General features: G+C 36.8%; 1 protein-coding gene across 1 annotated transcript; it reads right to left on the reverse strand.

The window, feature by feature from the left end:
* Nucleotides 1-2,422: 2,422 nt before the first annotated feature.
* On the reverse strand, nucleotides 2,423-19,160 carry LOC140152223 (uncharacterized). Its single transcript, XM_072174525.1, has 8 exons — nucleotides 19,107-19,160; nucleotides 9,727-9,929; nucleotides 9,094-9,172; nucleotides 7,557-7,682; nucleotides 6,747-6,899; nucleotides 6,637-6,653; nucleotides 5,675-5,779; nucleotides 2,423-4,614 (listed from the first exon to the last, which is right to left on the reverse strand). Exons 1-8 carry the CDS (start codon nucleotides 19,117-19,119, stop codon nucleotides 3,361-3,363), a joined length of 1,950 nt encoding a protein of 649 aa, XP_072030626.1. The 5' UTR covers nucleotides 19,120-19,160; the 3' UTR covers nucleotides 2,423-3,360.
* Between the last annotated feature and the right edge of the window lie 1,079 nt (nucleotides 19,161-20,239).

The following is a 20,239-nucleotide window of genomic DNA, read 5'->3' on the forward strand; positions in this document are numbered from 1 at the left end:
CTGACTGCTCAAATATTTTTGAAGATACATGACTTTCCCCTGACCACACACATTTCCCCTGACTGACTGACTGACATGCTGCTGAGCAAATGGGGAGTATCCACTGGTTTTATAAGATAATTTTTGTAAGGCAAGAAGCTGACCTCTTGCAGGTCAATTTTAATCCTGGGTGGTCAATTATTAAACATGTTCTCTTCACTTCAAGTGTTGAAAGGCCTCTAAATTGGATACAACTAGAAAATAACTTTTTTAATTATAAGGAGGACGTAATTTCATACACAAAAATATTCTAACAAATCACATAGCAGATACGCATTCAAAACACTTGCAGCAATTTATTTTAACATAATTTCAACAATACAAGTAATGTGTATACAAAGGTTAAAACTATGCCAAAACACACAGGTTGTCTTTTTTATTTGAAAAGTGTAGTACTTTTGTAGAAGTATTATCTTACATCTCGACTGCTTAGTGCAAGAAGTGGGTAAGTGCAATAGCTGCTACGTGTAGCTGCCATGTGTACAATACACTATGTGCAAATTGCCGAAATGTTTACAGGGCAGCTATTGCACTTACACACTTCTGGCACTGAGCAGTCGATATAAGAACTAACAGACATTACAATCTTGGTCAAATGGTGAAATAAACTGAAACTGGTCAAACCTATTACCAATTTTAGCTATGGAACTTTTAATATAGCCAACATAAATCAGCTGGAAATTATGGAAGACAGATATATATGGAGGGATTGTATTGGTTATTTTTGGGTGTGATTCCATATGCATCAAATTAGCAAAGAATACTGGAACAAGAATTAATGTTGGCATCAATGTTGACCAAGATTGTAGCCGTCAATGGAAAACACTTCTGTGTTACACATTACTTGGAACAGAGGTATGAGATATATGAAGCTATTTTTGTATCAACTTCATTTGTAATATAAAATACCTGTTACAGGTTTTTCAACATGAATTACCAATAATGCTTATTTGCTACTAAGTTGTTTGTCATGTCATGATTCCACTGGAACAATGAGTTTCAGACCTGTAGAAAGCAAGGAAACAGTAGCAGCCAGGGTAATCCAATTTGTGAATAAGTTGATTACTTTTTTCTTTGAAACATGATAATGGTTTGAAATTTTATTTTGCTTCCCCCTCCCATAAATGAATAAATAAAATTGTGATGGCTGCTCCAAATATTTAGACCTTGCTATGACCCTGATGGGTTGGTCCACAAAACTGGTCCACACTTGTAATCTAATGCAATTATCACACTGCTTAGGACATGTATTATAATTGACATGCTACAAACAATATGCCATATATGGCTGTCTTTGCACTGGTCTATATGGGCAAACAAAAACGTACTGTTACTGAATTATTATTACATAATAATTGAATGACTATTTCAGTTTGATTTGAAAAATATATATAGGTTTTTAAACCAAAATTAGTATTTACTGATTAAACATTTAAAAATGTTTAATCAGTAAATACTAATTTTGTTCCCAATTAGCCTAAAAACATGGCTAAACCACTTTTAAGCAGTTTTCATGTCCACTAATCCTAATCATTCCCCTACTTTTAATCATAACCCAGTACCCCTCCCCCCCCCTCATAAAAGATCTGTACAACACATTCGATCCTTAAATAGAGCACATGACTTTATCTTATAATTGACATGAATTTTGTAATCTCACTGGTCAAACATCACTTGGATAAAAATCCATAATACCTACATGTACATACTCCTCTCCTCATGACTATTTATGACGTAACACAGACAGGCAATAATTTAGATATTATCTGCATACTCTCCCATGCATGTGGATGCATAATGTAACATGTGCGATATCCTTATGTGCGCAACATGGCTGCACTTTATTTAACAGCAAAAACATATTGGTCTACTTTTCAGTATGATAACAAACTAAAATCCCTCAACAAAGTTGGAAGATATACATTTCATGTTTATTAAACTTTTACTCCTTTCTTCTTGTTGTCCTGAAATACAGGAAAATATCTGTGGTCTGGTGCTGTGTTCCATGAGACCATATATATGTTTCTGTATTTCATGAACAAGTACATACAACTTTCTGGAAGATACAACCTTAATCTCCCACATAAGGAGTATTGATTTCAAATGGAGTTACCCATTCAGGTATATATTTATTTATTTATTTCTTATTTAACCTGGGGTGACCAATCAATGTTCTCCCTTGGTTCCCAGGTAACGTAACACACTCCCCGTGTAGGTGTAGAAGATTAAGGCCATGTCTTCCATAGAGGGGTGTATGGTTATCAACTGGAATAGCCAATTTAAAGAATACTAATTGACTGTAACAAATGGAAAGTGCGAAATAATCAAAAGCCAGTGATTGGTTCAAATTCATGGGGGAGGGTCTAAATATATCAGTACTTCAACAACATTTCCGTGCTTAGAGACTACTTAAAAAATGCAAGATAGTTTTGCTTATCCCTGAGGGATTGAAAACAATAAATAACATATTATCAAACTTTTTACAAGTTGCACATTTCTCCTGTTTGGCTTTTTACAACTTTTAAAACTCAACAAAATTCACATGTTCATAATTCATTGTTTATCAAATCTATAGTATGAACAACTTAACTCAACAATAATCAAACTATGTAATACAAAATGTGACCTGCTCCCACACAATAAGTACTATGTCGCCATGGCACATACGATACAGTTCATTAAACGAGGCACAATTCAATACAAAACAAAGGAATTACTGGAGGAAATATTGATTATTTGAAAGACCAAAATAAGGAGCAATCCAACATGTATGCTTTTAAAGCTTATGAAATAATAATTTCAAATCTGTAATATCTCCGAGTTGTTTGGTCAATGTTGTGCTCAAAAGAGTCGTGAGAGCAGGTCACTAATATGAAATCCTTTTTTTTCTTACAATTCAATCCATTTCAATTTCCAACATTTCTAAAACCGCAACCTCTAATGCCTGTATTCTAAAGAGCCCAACCAATCGCTTGTTTTAAGATTTTTTCATGCAAATCAACCAAACACACCCAAGTTTTATAAACCTGATTAACTGATAAGACTATGTTTTCCTATCATGATTACAATATGAAAGAAGAAAAAAATATCTTCTGTCCCAAAAAATTCTCCTTTCTGACAAAATCAAATGGTTATTCTTTCACTACCGTACATGTATGTATACCTTGTTACCAGTGACATCAAATGTATTTTCCATTCTACAGTTTTCAAGACCAATCTCTTTGACAAAATCAAATGTTATCATTTCACTCCATGTAATACCTTGTTACCAGTGACATCAAATATAGATGCCATTCTAACATTTTCAAGACCAGTCCCTTTTTAAGTAGCTGTGCCAAGTCTACTGAACACCCCAGATTTGGCAGCTGCCTGTTTCTTGCGATTCCTTCGTGCCTTCTTTGAAATGCCGCTGTCAAAGGCAACATTTACACTTGGCCCACCTGTAGCTTGCACTGTCTTGACACCTCTTCCAGAGGTAGTGACAGTGAGACCTAGTGATGGAGTTGTAGAGCTAGCTTCTGCTTTCTGTACACCTAACCTCTCTCTTACATTAGTCCTATTTGTAGCTGCTGCTGATGGGGTTAAGCTAATTTCTTTTTTCTGAGATCCTAACCTATTGAATGTGATTTTTGTAGGCGAAGTAGAGATGGTACCACCACCGCCACCACCACTGACTGGTACTCCTAACCTTTTCATGACCCCTGCTGATTCCACTCGGTCACTTGCCATGCCAGTCATGCTCTGTGGAGAACTCCTTGAGAAAATACCAGCGGATGCTGTGCTCACTTTTCCTCCAAGTCTGTCAGCTAGACTAGTTTTCTGTGCAGGTGACTTCATGCCTGTTTGAGCCCCTAAACGTTCTTGTATACTGTGAGCAGGTCTTGTTATGATCAGTTTTTTAACATTTGGGGAAGTAGTTACTGCTTGAGTCTGCTTAGGCGAAGCAACTGCTACTTTTTTCTGTCCACCTAAGCGTGCTTGTAAATTTGCACCAGGAGCTTTCACTTGAATGCCGAGACGCTTCTGAAGACCAGGACTGTTTACTCTTACAGTGGTCTGTGTGCCCAGTCGTTTCAGCATTGCTGGGCTTTTTACAGTGGTCTGTGTGCCCAGTCGTTTCAGCATTGCCGGGCTTTTTACAGCTGGTGCGGGTTTATCCATTATCGGCACCTGTATCAAGTTTGACATATTAGTACCAAGCCGCTTCTGCATAGCTGGCGGAGACTTGTCACCGATACGAACCTGTATCGTGTTTGAAGTACTGAGTTGCGTTTTTCCTTGAGCTCCAAGACGTGCTTGCAACGATGGTTTCACCGTCACCGAATCCATATGCGTTAAAGTAGTTGTAGATATTTCAGGTTTCTGAATGCCCAGTCGGTCCTGTAGGGTTTGCTTTGGGATAGTGACAGCCTTTGGGCCACCTAACGTGACGGTTACTGTGGGTCCACTTTGTTTACCAGCAGTGCCTGGTTTCAGTACACCCTGGTACTCCAGGGTAGATCCTGTCGAGCCCTCCGATAAAGATCTCTCACGTGGTTGTGTTGGCACACCACCTAGTCTGTTGAAAACATTGGCCTGCGTGAGGGAACAAAAGAAGGAAATAAGATGACTAAAGATGCTTAAAGTGATTGGCGTTATAACACAGGTCCACATAATTTGAAAGCCATTCCACGGTTTTGAGCCTAAGAAGGTAACCTGAGCAACCAACACAGTGTCCTCACTTTTGCACATGAAACAAGTCACACAGTAAATACTCTGGGTCTTGTCCTTGGCATGATATTAGAATTCTTATGACATGTACAAGACAGAGAAAAAGCGTTGGTTACTCACGCATGTTTCCTACCTTTGCCCCAAAACCTTAGAATGGACCTTTGAAACATTCTGTTTGTTGCATATATGAATCTACAAAATATTTCAAATTTATTACCAAAATAATGGTTCAGAATTTTGGGGAAAAATAACACCCGACTTGCAAAGTTGCATGTTAGAATTTCCTCTAGGTCCTCTAGGTGTCCAGTTTCACAGAAGTAGTAACATAAGTCTTATGCTGGTTTCATACTTGGCCACTCTGACAACAATTTTGTTTCACTGCACAGTCGCACCAAAAATGGTAACAGTGACCAGCGGCAAGCCAATATATCGATCACTTCAACTCTTTGAAACGCTATAAGTTGAATTCAAGTCAACATGGGAGCGGTGCCGCTCTGACATATCATGACAGGATACAATTTTTAGCCAATGAGCACAGAGCGGCAACATTGGCTTTCAGAATCATGCCGCTACTGTTCAGCGGTGTCATTCTGCTTGCAGAAAAGTAAAAGTGGCATGATAAAGCATCACAGCACTCAACCGCAAGCTGCAGAAAGCATGAAACCAGCATTAGGACCACTTGACTTTTAAAAAATGATAAATTTTACTGATGTAAGAATCAATGTGACCTACCCACCACAAAGTGAACACAGTGGATTCATAAACTGAGTTTTGTAAATATACATCCTCCTTGATCTGGAATCGGTATATACTGCTTATCTGATTTCCAATAGTCAATCAGAAATTCCTGGAAAGCTATGACCAAATAATTATATTCACTCATACTATTTAAAAATCTTAAAATCCCACAAACTTGCAAATTTACCTGTCCAGCAGTTGCAGTATTCTTCACAGTCACTGTTGCTCCAGCAGGACTGCTGCTTCCACCACCAAGACGGGCAAACACCAAGACTTGCCACCGGAGATGCACCTACAAAGTTACAACATGGTAAAATAGGTACAAAATATGACAATAAATAATAAAACAGGAGTATTTACTTCAGAGCCATCCAACAATCCATGAGTTTACATTACATAAACTTCTTAGTCAGCGGGAGTGGTGTAGTCTATCAGGCTGCAGACGACCCCACATCATCATGAGTGTTGATAACGCGTAGAGGTGCGCGTATGTATCGCGTTGTATGCATAGACTAGTGCAGAATATGCGAACGCGCTAGCAGTACGCACAACAGAATATGTGAAGTTGTAAACAAGTTGCGTTCATTTTATAATAAGGGGAGTTTTTATGACGGTAACTTAAAAAATAGTTTATAGTTATTAAAATAATATTTAACAAAAATTCATATCGTTTATTCTCTAAGCGAACATGCAACTTTAGAATCATGGTGCGCAGCTTTATATTGTAAAACCTAGATAAAGCAAATTAGCTGATGTGCTCAGGAAAGGTTATCATATTCTTTAATTTGTTAAAGAAACATTTTTTCTCAGGCATGTATCCTCTGTGATCCTCGCATTTAATATTTAATGTCTCGCATTGACTGCTAAGACACAGCAGATAGGCCGCGCCGTCTCTTTATAACGCAACTTTTTGTTCAACACCAGGATCTTATTGTACAGGTTCCAAGAAAGTTAAATGTTTTGCTCCAAGTACTAAGAGGTCTTTACTCAACAAGTACCAAGAGGTTTTGTGATTTTGTTTTACGATACACAGTCCAAATCAACAACGATCTTTAGGTGTGACATCAAAAACCACAAGACCAACTGAATTTATTTATAATGCCGTCACATTTCCATTTCATGGCAAATTTCCTAATCCATGCCCCTTGCAGTGTTTGAGAAAAAAGCTGAAAACAAAGAAACCAAAAGAAAGGGCCACATAGGGTAAATAATCATTGGGAATCAAGATTTAAGAATAGGTATATGTGTACTCATCCTACCTCTTTTCTGCTGTAGTATTTTCTGTGTACGTGGTATAATGCCTTTAGGCATACTGATTATGTAAGCGCCTTCTTCTGCTGGATCTACTTTTCTGATACGCTTTACTGGTACAACTTCCACAGCTGCTGGAGCACTGAGCCTCTTCTTTGTACCTGTCAATGAAATAATTGATTATTGTAAGCAAGAAAATACATTGATGACAAAGTTTCATGGACAATCAGAATGGAATTACACCACTTGCATAACAGGACGCATTAGGTTGGAAAAGCTATACACAAATATTTCCCTACTGGATGCATGAAGTGTTATAATGAAGCTTTCCTGCAAGCCCAATGATGTAACAAATTATCTACTCACAAAAAGAAAAGCAGACTGGCGTGGCAGCAACTATATAGTGCTTTTGACACCTGAATTAAAGCTGTTATTTTGACAGATATTCATATACAAAATGATTGTATTTCTTCCTTGATTTTCATTGTTTATTATATTTTTCCTACTATGTCCTTTCTACTGACCCAGAGTCTACAATATTAGATTTCAGAAAGCTTTTTTCAACCTTAAAATATTTCACTTTTCATTTTGTATTTAACTTCAGAATACATTGTAGGCAAACAACAGGTACACTACCAACAGCAACAAGCCGGAGAATGTTAAAAGTTCCATGTTGCAGAAACAATACAAAGAAATTAAGAAATTTTTGTTTTGATTATATAAAAAGACCAATACAGCAGTATTGATACACCAATTTTAACAACAAATTACTCTTGCTGCTCCTAAACTTGGCTACAATTCTAGTTGTACCAACCCACCTGCTAGCGGGACAGCTCCTAGTCTAGCTGCCATCTCTGTTGATACTTTAACTCGACTTGGGGATTCACTCCCGCCTTCTATTACGCCTTCTTTACGCAAGTAATGTTCCAACATACGACTTCCAGCTGTACATGGTAGAACAAGTGCACATAAGAGACACAATAACATGATTGCCAGATTTTACAAGTATCTTATTCATTCATTCTTAGAAAGGTAAAAAATAAGCTAAAATCTACAATTAAATATGTAATCTGTCATTTTCAATTTGTTATTACCGGTACTCTAAATATTTTTTGAATTCCGCATTTATTTAACACATGCACATGGCATTACACAATATTTACTGTTAACTTCTTCATAGTGTGCATTGTGAAATAAGCCTAATTTCTAAACTGCATATCAACAACTTAAATACACTATACATAAACAAAATTATTTACTCATGTGATGCATAAAATAAGGCATCAATTTTAGTAGCCATCTATCTGACATTAAATTTGCAAAGTTGTAAGTTTTCACCTCGACAGAGCGACCTTCATCCCCACTCCTCTCCCATGTTTTTTAATCAGTCTAGTACAAAGCATTTGAAGCTTTGCTGTACCATAATTATTCGAGATAATTAGCACCACATGGCATTAAAAGTCCAATCTTTTTTTTTGGGGGGGGGGGGGGAGCAATTATTAAAGTTATGAAATGAAAGTTACAAATGGGAATTTACATGCATACAAATTCAAAATACAATGTACCTGAAGTCAAAATCATCATAATCCGAAACTGTCAGGTTAAGAAGGTAATTTATTCACATTGACATTTGATGAAATTTAGGTGTATAGGTGCATTGAAAATAGGGTGCTAAGACAGTTGTTACTCCTTCTGTCTAAGGCACTTGCACTGATATTTTGACTGAGAGAAAAGTGAGGTGGATGAGGCTGCCAATCAGGCCATATAACCAGTGTTGTGATACCTTTATAACTTCTTCGACTTATTAAGAGGCTATAGAGCTCTTAATTACCATCAATAACTACCAGGGGTATTCACTGCACATGTTGTACTAGGTAAGAATTTACATTTTATAAAGTACCTGCACATTAAGTTATTAACTGCAATTTAATTTTAATACATCTCTCAAATTGTCATTTTATTTTACAATGAATACATTTAGCATCATTCTTAAATTTACCCTGGTATGGCAAAGTGGCGATCTTCCGACCACTAGTTTCACGAGGTGGTTTTGGGCAAGGTTGTTTTGAAGTCTCTATATCAAGACACACATAACAACAAGACAATCAATAATATTAAGTGTATTCCAAATATAACCATTCCTTCTCACCTCACAATCAGTTCAACATGCTTTGATAATCTTTAATAAGGCATCCTGTAGACCCATATTTTGGGGTTGTTTGGTTGAAAATTATTTTTTAATTACTTTTGTTGAATTTAATTGATACAATTATACTCCTTTCAAGATTGAATTATCAAATAATCTCTAATTTAAATTCTTGAGTCTTACAAATGACAAAAAAGTCCTGTTCTCACCTGTAGTTTTTCTTTTCAATTCCACCTTGCCATCTGCCGGTTTAGGAAGAACATCTAAAGCTGGTCGATCTCTCTCAAACTAAATAGTATAAACAAACAAAATTATACTAACATCACTTTCAATCAATTAGCTGATTATCAGATGATTAGCTTTTAGCTGCAGCTTTGATATTTACACCCATTTTTAAATTATTTGTTGTCCGATGGAAAATAAATAAAATCCTATCTTTTAATAACATACATTGGTTGATTTGGTTCGCCTCAAGTTTGGTAGTGACGTAGGTGCGCATTTCACTGGTCGCCGTATTGTATCGTGCTCGCAAAGTTAATCGTGCGTACACTCACACCTACAATGGTTGCGCAACCACGAAAAAGCATTGATATCACTACCAAACTTGAGGTGAACTAATAATTAGCACTAGCCAGTCCAGTGGCGGTGCTACGAGGGGCATTTACACCCCACCCCAAATATTTTTCTCTCCCCCACTTTTGAGGCAAACCCCACAAATTATGTAAATACCTACTTTTTGCGGCAATTTTCCGTAAAATTTGTCAATTTTGCCCCCCCCCCTCATGAAATTCACTTTGCCCCCCCCAATGCCTCCTCCCCGAAAAAAATTCCAGCACTCTTACCTTTGAATGTGCCGTTCTAGCATGTTTCAATATAGCTATAACATCTCCCATCACTCCAATACCCATCTCCTTCAGGTACTCTTTGGTTAGATCTAACAGCATACTCTTATGGATGCGGTTGTCTACAAACGTATTGGCATAACTGGCCGCTGGTCCCGCGGGCACTCCTGCCTCACGGAAGAACAGCATCCACTCGGACATTTCTAAAGGATCAAGAAAGATGAGATATAACCATTAATGTGAATGCCAATCATTTAAATAGTATTATGCACTAATATGATGTGTTCATAAAGACAATGAAATCGTTCTTTTGCATGAAAATTAGGATGTTGTTCAATTTTAATTTTGTTACCATTCACTATTCAAGCTTAAAATATGCTGGCATTGGCAAAAATATTTGTTGTACCTTTATCATTAAAAATAAAACTTGGGCAATATCGGGTTCGCTGACAAAACTTTATCCGAAATTACAGGTTTACAAATTTACAAACTGATATTAATTAGTTTATTATAATAGTTTAAGGCATTGTCCATAATATGGAAGGAATGGAGGACGAGCTGAATCTATGCTTAGGTTGTCTGCAACACAAATTAAGGACCATCGATGTATCAATATTAATAATCAATAAATCTACAATCCAATAACATCAATATCGCTGATACCACTTTCTGATGAAAATCAATACTGGTACTCCCAAGTTGCTGATAATGAAAAATCAAGAAAAGGGGACTGAAATTGAGCTCCATAAGTTGCTGGAAGGTGGTTGGTGCATTTATGAGTCCAATTGGCATCTAGCACTCCATAAGACACTGGAAGGTGGCTGGTGCATTTGTGAGTCAAAGTGGCATCATGTATCCTATTACAAAGGTATGGGTTTGTCATAAATTTATGGAATGTAGTTAAAGATATGAGGAAAATTGATTAATATCGATATTGAGTGGACTGGACTGGCCAATGTACCGTATTGTTTGCAATAAATGCCCCGGGGGAATTGCATTGTCCACAAGGGGGGAGTTTATTAGAAGTGAATTTTCAGTGAAAAAAGCTTCAAAACGGCGGCAAAATTCAGAAGAATCACCCAGTCAGTGTCTGGGTTCAAATTCAAGATGGCGGCGCACACGGAATCGTGTGGTATGATCTTTTTACGGTAAATACAATGAAATTACATCTGTAAGTGCATCATCAAACAAGAGTGATGAAATTAGTGAAATTCTACCATAATATGGCAATGAACTGGATGGAAATTTAAACCATAATAGGTTTTGACCATGCAATTTAGCGATCAACGTTGACCAAGGCTTATATTAACCAGGCACCCACTGCCACCCAGGCTTTTTTTACCCCATGGTTGCCAAGTTTTGGCTCCTGGTGTGTCCAATATTTTACACTACAAACTATAGGACCAAGAGCCATCTTTGGGACCAGAAGCTCATTTTAGCTCCTGGTCCAGGCATATGACTGGTGCAAGATTTAAGCTTACTCACACGATATGGCATTGAAATTTTTGCATTTTTGTCCATTTTTAATTGAAAAATTGGAGGAGGCATTTGGGATTGTTTAAAACAAACAATACGGTATTGATTTTTTTAAATCCGGACATTGACGGTCAGGGTTGGACATAAGACATTTTTATGGGTAGCATTATCATTTTTGTTACATTTGCACAGTTCACTGTTTGAGTCATGGCATAAAACTGCTACACATTTCTAAAATTGTGTAGCAAAGTGATCAAAATTGAGTAGCATTTTGCTCTGCGATACCGGCTATGGCCAACATTGTCAATGGTCCTTACAGGACATCCTCCAATTCTTTCCTTAAGTTACTTTGTACAATGCCTTAAATTAAGAACACCATTTCGGCAGCCACTTTACATTCATTTTGTGGGAGCAAATCACATTTGTTTCATGTTATTTACCGTACTAGGCTGGAAAATCCAAAATTGAAGTTGGAACATACACATTAGAGACATTGCGATTTTCTAAACGCAGCACATGGAACGTACGTTTTCGCGTACGTTTTTACGTGCGTTAATACGGTGTTAAATATTGCTAGTCTCGGTTCCAAACTGGATTTTCCTCATTCATAAACAAGTGAGCTGAAATAGAGACTATAATATATGATCTAATCTAACAGCTTCTAACCTAGGTCGATAGAGGGCATAGTTTTTGAAAAAATAACAGTCCCGATAACAGTAAGCGGAGTCTATGCCTGATCAAACAGGCCGCTTTTGATTTTGACTAAAATTTTGACCTACATGCTGATTAAACTTAATTGTTTTTTGTGCTCCCCAAATATTATAGTTGCCCAAAAACATATATTTTGGTAGATTAAAGATGACTACATCCATACACCATGACTTTACTTTCAAAATGAGACTTTTTCGTCCTGAAAATTGGGCATGTTGCATGCATGGACTTAGACATGAGGTAAAATCAGCATATCGCTCATTCTACAAAATCCGGTGCCAATCCACTATAAAAATTGAAAAAATAAAAGTTGTTCAAAAAGACCTGCTTTTTGTGTTTTTTAAGAGTAAATGTATCCCTACTTTCAGATGTAAAAAATTGCCAACACCACTTGCATATTTTTCTTTCAGGAAGTCATGATGTTTTTTAACACTAAAACTCAATGTAATGTGAGCTACGTTACCGACTACAAAATGGGCTGGTTTTACTCAATCCAAGGTCATAAAAAGCAAACTAAAGATCACTTGAGTGAAATGTAAAACAGATTTCACCATTTCATAGAAGTTTTGAAGATGAGTAAATGAGTGTGTAACGTAGCTCACAGTAACGTAGTTCACTGGTTTTTAATGTTTTTAATGTGATTTTGGTTAATTCTAATATAAATGGGGTTCGACCACTGGTAGCTTTCACATATTATTAGGAAGTACATGTAATACAAGTGCATACTATAGAATCCCGGTAACGTAGCTCACCAATCTTAACATGGTCGGTCGAAATTTCAATGTTTACAACATTTCTATGCCAAAAATGCTACAGCATCACAATTTTTACTGTGATTTTTAAAAACCTATGAGTGTATCCTTTCAAAAACCGCAAATTACATTGATACCGGTACCTCTATTTTACTTCTTTCCAATAACGTGTGTTAAAAAGGGGTAACGTAGCTCACAGCGTTTTGGTGGAAAGTGCAATTTAGTTTAGAATTACACAAAGACGTTTTAATCACTAAAAAATAATGTTGATAATCAATATGATGGTGCGTTATCTAATTAAAAAACAACAAATATGTAAAGAAATCGCATTTATTCAAAGAAAATATTCAGGGTTAGATGCGACACTTGAGCAGTGGAAACACATTTTTAGTGATTTTTGAGCCTTTGCAAGGGTTAATCAGGCTGAAGAAAGCATTTAAAGTATGGAAAACTATATATGTCCGTGTAGATCTCGTTGAGTTCTACCAGAAAAACAACATATTTGATGCCCTAAATGCTCGACAAAGTGTTTGTGGACCAAAGAATGGAAAAAAGGCTATTGGCACCGGATTTTGTAGAATGAGCGATATTCAACGTAGCATCTGCATTATTTTTATTCTACGTTGGGAATCCAAAAATGGGAAATCGCAATGTCATTTTTTGTACGCAAAGTATCACACACAGACATAGATTGTAAGGTACTAATTTCGAGGAGCATAACAAACACCAAATTGGTGTCATAACAAACACCAAATTGGTGTTGTATGACCTGACATGCATGCATTCTTTTGTCAAGAGTTGACATGGTCTTTATTTGTGCCGAGTGTCCTTGGCAGACTTGACTATGCTTCAGTGGTCACGAAAGGATTCAATAGATAACCTCTGCCCCACTAATCCCCAGCTATTGTCTGAAATTGCTCCTCGGAAAATATATTATAACAACTCAGTCCTCAAATGATAGTCATATAACGACCAAAAGATAAATGACTGACTATCATTGAGGACTGAGTTCCGCAGTCCATGAGTCTAGGGTAGTCACGATTATCGCACTTTCAGTTTTCCACAGCGTTTGAGCGGGAATTGGATTGCGTGCTTTTTTCGATGTCTAGTGAGCAAATTTTTTCAATATTTTGAGAAAATGATGTCAAATTTTCTATTCTGTATTGTTTGGTAATAATGTCTTTTGCCAATAGTATGTTTAAAGTTGTAATTTTGTGTTTTAGATCGCAAAGATCGGATATTTTCGTTCCCGATTCGAATTCTGAACCCTTCGCAAGGGTGCCGATGTCGGCAGAACTTTGACAATAATTTTGCCTTTTTGGACACTAAAATGCTTTCGATCCTTAATTTTGTTTCAACCGAGTCTTAAATTAGCAAGCACAATCGGTTGGTACCACTTTTATATACATTGATGAAATTTTAAAGATTTTTTTTCAAGTTTCTAACTGGCGCAAATCGTTAAGTGTGTATTTCCCATTGACATCCAAAATGGCGTAAGCCAGTCCTCAATATACATAGGTACGGCGTATATAGGACTGGCAAGCGAGTCTAGTCTAGGGCAATATCTGCCTATGAATATTGGGTCCAAAATGTTGGCTTTTAGATGCTCTCTGAGGCCAATTTCTATCTATTCTTTGTTAATATTGTGGCAATGTGAAGCCTAATTTTTATACCAATTAAATATTTAAAAAAAAAAAAAAAAAGATTTTATCATGCTCAGATTTAATATATATTAATTATTATATGCTTATTTTGATTTACGGTACCTTTTTTCTGGAATGATAAATTGACACAATAGAAGGATTTGAAAATTGGACTTCAATCATCGATACATTTATAGACCATAACAGGTTTTCCATGTGGATTTGTGTGAAAAGATCGTCCATATCATATTATTTCAGTTCGGGGGCACTGCTAATTCAAAGACGTCTCTGATATCAAAGACGGGTCAGTGATTTCACATACGGGGTCTGTGATATCACATACGTCGTCTTTTTACAGTTTGGGGCTAGATGCAGCATATCGGAAAGAAGGTGACTGTATCGGAATATGCTTTCCTATGTTTAGCAAATATCTGCCTGTGCAAACATCATATCTATCTGTGCACATTCTGACAAATGGTCCCAGAAAACACTTAGATTGGCAAAATCGAGCCATATCCAACGTTTTGAAGTAACAAAAAATCCCAAGTCATGGGGGGAGTGAATATTTTGACAAGGCAAAAAAAGGAGGGAACAATGAATTTTTGGCCAGTCAACGAGGGGGAGGTGAGCGATTTTTGGCACGCATTGTGGCGGCAACTTTTCAAAAATATATTCAAAAATGACTTGAAAAATGGTAGGCCCCTACGGAAACGTTCAGGCCTAACCTCGTGGCCTGACTCTTGCACACGTGCATGGGATGAATTCGAGAAATATGGACACTTGTATTTTATTGATAGGGGTAGGGTTATGTTATGATTAGGTGGCTCAAAATAGATCAACAAATTACGGTAAACCAGGCGCGTGTCCACTGCCCAGGGAGTGGGGCTTTGGGGCCTGCAGCCCCGGGTCTTAAAAAAAAAAAAAAGACAGAGAGAGAAAGAGAGAAGGGAGAGGGAGGGAGAGGAAGGGGAGTGATAGAGCAGTGGCATAGCCAGGCCCGTTTTTTTTGCGGGGTGCTGATTTTTAAAAAGTGTTTCTTTTTTTTCCAGGGAGCGATTTTGTAAAAAGTGGACCTTCTTCACAAACTTTGGACCTTTTTTTGACTAAAAAGCATAAAAACATATTTTTTTGCTCACTACGGTCGTAAATTAGGATTTTTTTGAGGACTTTTGCCTCACCGCACGGCCCCACTCTGCGTACGGGCCTGGGCATAGCCAGTGGGGCAGTATAGTGCCCCCTACAAAAATTGAAGGGCGGAAAATGAAGGGAAAAGAAAAAGGTCCACTTTTTCGGTCTGATTTCCCAAAAATTGAAAGAAATAACCCGACAACTGAAAACATATATAAAATAACTGCCAATAATACCGGAACGAAAATGTTACAAAAATCAGGACAAAATATTAGCAAAACTGGGTTGAAAATTTTGTTTTGCCACAGCCACTCAGGCTCATTTCAATATCCGGGGATTTTTAGGCAAACGAAAGGGGGAAAAGCGGAAAGAAAACAAGGAAGAAAACAAGAAGAAACAAGGAACAGTAGGCCTACGTTCTGAGTCATTGCGCATCATAATTATGTTCATGCTTGAAATTTGTGACGGGAAGTCGCATCCACTGGAAATCCATTCTAAAATACATATTATGCATTATCATGACATGGTTACATATAGGCTATGCTTAATCATGATGGTCGGAAAAATAAGTTAATAATAGGGGCCTAATGCAAAATGATGCACCAATTGGCTTTTAGTTTGAGGATAATATTCCCCTCACAAGTCGGGTCCGTTGAAATCTGTTATGCCCAAAATAATACGAATAATAAGTGTAAACTTTTACACCAAATGACTTTATTATGCCTTTCATAACTTTTTGAAAATAATTCTCCAACTTCTGAGGGAGCACATCCCCCTCAGGCACCCTTCTCCGTCAAAAAATAAAAGGCTAACTTGCATTTATCGATACATGTCATGATATAGGACAGAAACTTGAAAATAGGCTTTGATGAAAAAAACAAAACTTGTGTAGTGTAAAGTAACCATATTCGAAAAATTGGAGGAGAATAATTGTGTAAATCAGCAGTTGAAATGAGGAAGTCTAGCAAAATGCAATCACTCATGAAGTTTTTGAAGATGATAATTGGTGGAATCAGCAGTTGGATTTTGGAAGAGGATATGCGATGTAATATATTCTAACTGTATGGAATAGTAAAAGTGTTGAAAACATGGAAAAGTGTCGAATTTGAAGAATCTTATTCTAATATGCGATGTAATATATTCTAACTGTATGGAATAGGAAAAGTGTCGGAAACATGGAAAAGTGTCGAATTTGAAGAATCTTATTCTAATTTGTGAATATAGTAAAAGTGTTGAAAATCGGGAAAAGTGTCGATTTTGAAATTACAAATGTAATATGTCATATGCATATGTGCATATGATATGCGATGTAATATACTCTAACTGTATGGAATAGTAAAAGTGTTGAAAACATGGAAAAGTGTCGAATTTGAAGAATCTTATTCTAATTTGTGAATATAGTAAAAGTGTTGGAAATCGGGTTAATTTTGCATGAATTGTACTTTTACCCAACACTCTCTCTTCTTACTATATATATGCTAAAAAGATAGTGGGCGGTCTTAGCATCGGGAGAGTTAAATTTATATTGGAAGCAAGTTTCGGTAGTGGGCGCGTTTGGTTTTACCCGGGTTTGGAATTGAAGCAGTTGAATTTGTATATTTTGGGTTTTGAAATTTTTTGGTTCTAATTTTAAGATTTCGGTTTTGATATTTTGGTTTTACCCGAGTTTGGAAGTGAAGCAGTTGCATTTGTATATTTTGGGTTTTGACTTTTTTTCGTTCAAATTTTAAGATTTCGGTTTTTATATTAAGTGAGTCTAAATTTTTCTGTCCTAAATCGTGACATATATGCATTTATCCATATAGGCCTAGGTCTAATTGAGCAGGTTCATACCCATGCAGAAGTCAGGTCCGTAGGAAATCTGTTAGGAATTATAAGCCTATCTTTCATAGATATAATGACTATAGGCCTATTATAGCACATCCCCCTCAAGCAAAACAGAAAAGCATAAACTTAAGCTGAATTGAGCACGAGTATTAAATATAGGCGGAGACTGGGGTAATTGTGGCCCCGGGGTAATTGTGGCCCCTTTGTCTTTATCAGGGTGTCTTTATACTAAGCATTGGTCTAGGTGACTTAACTTTGTATTGTATGAAAGAGTGGTCTTTATGTTACTGTTGGTTAAAAAAATATTGAAATAGCATTAAAATTTTACGAGGGGGGTCTAATTAGTGGAGCGACATCGCAAATGGCTCTAAAAAGTGGCAAGTCCACTTTTTATTCATAGGGGTGGTACTTATTGGTTGTATCACTGACTATTTTGTATGTGTTTGACATGAAAGGTAATCATAACAGTTCCCATTGATATAACAATTTTATTAAAAAATTGTTTATTTAATGAGCTAAATTTGCATATTATGTAATACCCGGCTTGGGATAAATATGGCCCCTGTTTATGTCTAAAAGCAAATTACTTGCATCTGACCCCCTAAAAAGCTATTTTGGTCATTAATCTGTTATATGTTAATCAAATTAGCCATTTGGGGTCATTATTGAAACAAAAAAGACATATTTAGTATGTTTTCAAGTCAAAACAAGGAAGTATAATGAACAGTCAGATCAGCCCGCAGTTTCGGCATGCAAAAATTAGCATAATAACAAGTATTTTACAAAATGCCTTAAAATGCCCTTTTCTGGTAAATAAACCAGTCCAAATGGCCTAGAATTATCGCAATGACTGTAAAACATGTTATTAATAGTTATCAGGAAGAACTGGATTCACAATACTCTTTAAATTCTTTATTTTGTTCAGGGGCCACAATTACCCCGCTTGGGTAATTGTGGCCCCTAAAACATGTTAATTATTATGCAAATTGCAATATATTTTCCAATTATATTTATCACATCTTATAGGTACCCATTGCCTCTATCCACTCATGCAGAAATTTTACTTCTCCAGTTCATACTTAAAGAATTACATGGTAAAAATGCAAAAGGGGCCACAATTACCCCAGTTTCCCTAAGCCTAAAACTAAAATTCAGCGGCTCAGTTGGAAATCTGTAAAAAATATGTGCTCGAAAATAACCAATAAACAGTTTTGATGTGTCCGGAGAATTGAAAGTCTGCAAAATGTCGTCGAGGGAGCAAAGTTATTCTGCAGCATTTAAGCTCAATTATGAAAAAGAGCAACATTTTTTTAGCATTCTCCGATTTCTCACGTTCACTAGTAAAATTAGCAGGAGCTAGCAGGCACTTGGGCTAGCTACAACCCTGTGATCATGCTGATTAGGCCTACTACAAAATTATTCCCGTTAAGCCAGTTCACGTTCACAATATCGTTTGCGGCTGGGTTTTGAGACTAGGGAGTATGTGATTTATGAGACGTCTTTGAATTATGATACTGTCAGGTGACTCGGCACTGAAGAGTCTTTGATATCAGAGACGTCTTTGAATTAGCAGTGCCCCCGAACTGATTTAGTACACAAACCGGACATGCCGGATGAATTCGGCAGTCATAAATTAACAATACACGTACACGATCATTGACGATAGGCCAATTTTCCCAAGATCTATTATGCCTTAAATTATTCTAAAAATACATTAAATCGACAATAAATAAATTATTCAGTCTATTTTGAATGTCATGTCTTAATTTAATTTCCATCTGAGTCTTGGAAACCACATAAAATGTTGATTTTCTGTCCTCAATTCGTTCTGCTTTTTACTTACCTTTATTCGCCATTTTGCGCAGTCCCTTTTCAAAGTGCAGCACCACTTCATCTTCAGACACGGGGGGGGACAGGGGGCTGGAATTGAAATCCTGTGACGGATATCGGATGAAATTTTCTTGTAGGCCTACTTTTTATTCATTTTTTAAAGAAATCACACGAGGCTGTGCAATGGAGCAAGTTTTTTGTTTTTAGTTTGTTTGGGGTTTTTTTTTGGGGGGTACATTTTTTGCCACTATGGGGGAGCAATTTTGGCAAGCCGAGAGGTGGGGCAAGCGATTTTGGCACACATTCAATGTGCGCCTTTTAAATAAAACGCTCTAGTGCTGAAAAAAGCCCTGCTCCCATCCCATATGATCCCCGCATCATGCTCTTGTGAATTCTCAAAGTGGTCTGCCAAAAATCGCTTGCCCCCCCCCCCCCGACCATGCCAAAAATCTTTGCCCACCCCCCTTTTGACGTGCCAAAAACCTCCCCCTCCCGGGCTCCCCCTTTTGACGTGCCAAAAATCTTTGCCCCCCCTTAGTACACACTAAGATTTTGGGGAACCCAAATTTAAAACCTTAAATTGTCTTGGGCCAAATTTAAAAAAAGGGTTGTCTCAAAGCTCTCCAACCCTGAAAAACTAATGCAAAATGCATTTTTTATTTTTTTTATTACTAAGATTTTGGGGAACCCAAATTTAAAACCTTAAATTGTCTTAGGCCAAATTTAAGAAAAGGTTTGTCTCAAAGCTCTCCAACTCTGAAAAACTAATGCGAAATGCGTTTTTGTTTTTTTTTACCAAATTTTTTTTTTTTTTTGTGAAAAAACCTCAAAAAGTCTTATTCTACTGTATGAAGTCTTGTATTGAACAATAAAGTGATGCTGCTATTGTATTGGAGTGAAGTAATCTAAGAGCAGCGGGTCTAAAATTGTAAAAATGGCATTTCGATCGTATACTAAGGTATTTTACACTTTTTCTGGAAAAAAATAAACAGAAGAATTTTTTTTACTAATGCGGGTCAATAAACTATAATGCGCGCAGGAGCTTTGAGACAAACCTTTTTTTTAAAATTTAGCCTTAACATATATTGCGAGTGAAGCGAGTAGGAAATTTTGCATATTTTAACATGTTCCTAATGTTTTCCCACC

This window comes from Amphiura filiformis, chromosome 5, assembly GCF_039555335.1.
Source record: "Amphiura filiformis chromosome 5, Afil_fr2py, whole genome shotgun sequence".
Lineage (NCBI taxonomy): Eukaryota > Metazoa > Echinodermata > Ophiuroidea > Amphilepidida > Amphiuridae > Amphiura > Amphiura filiformis.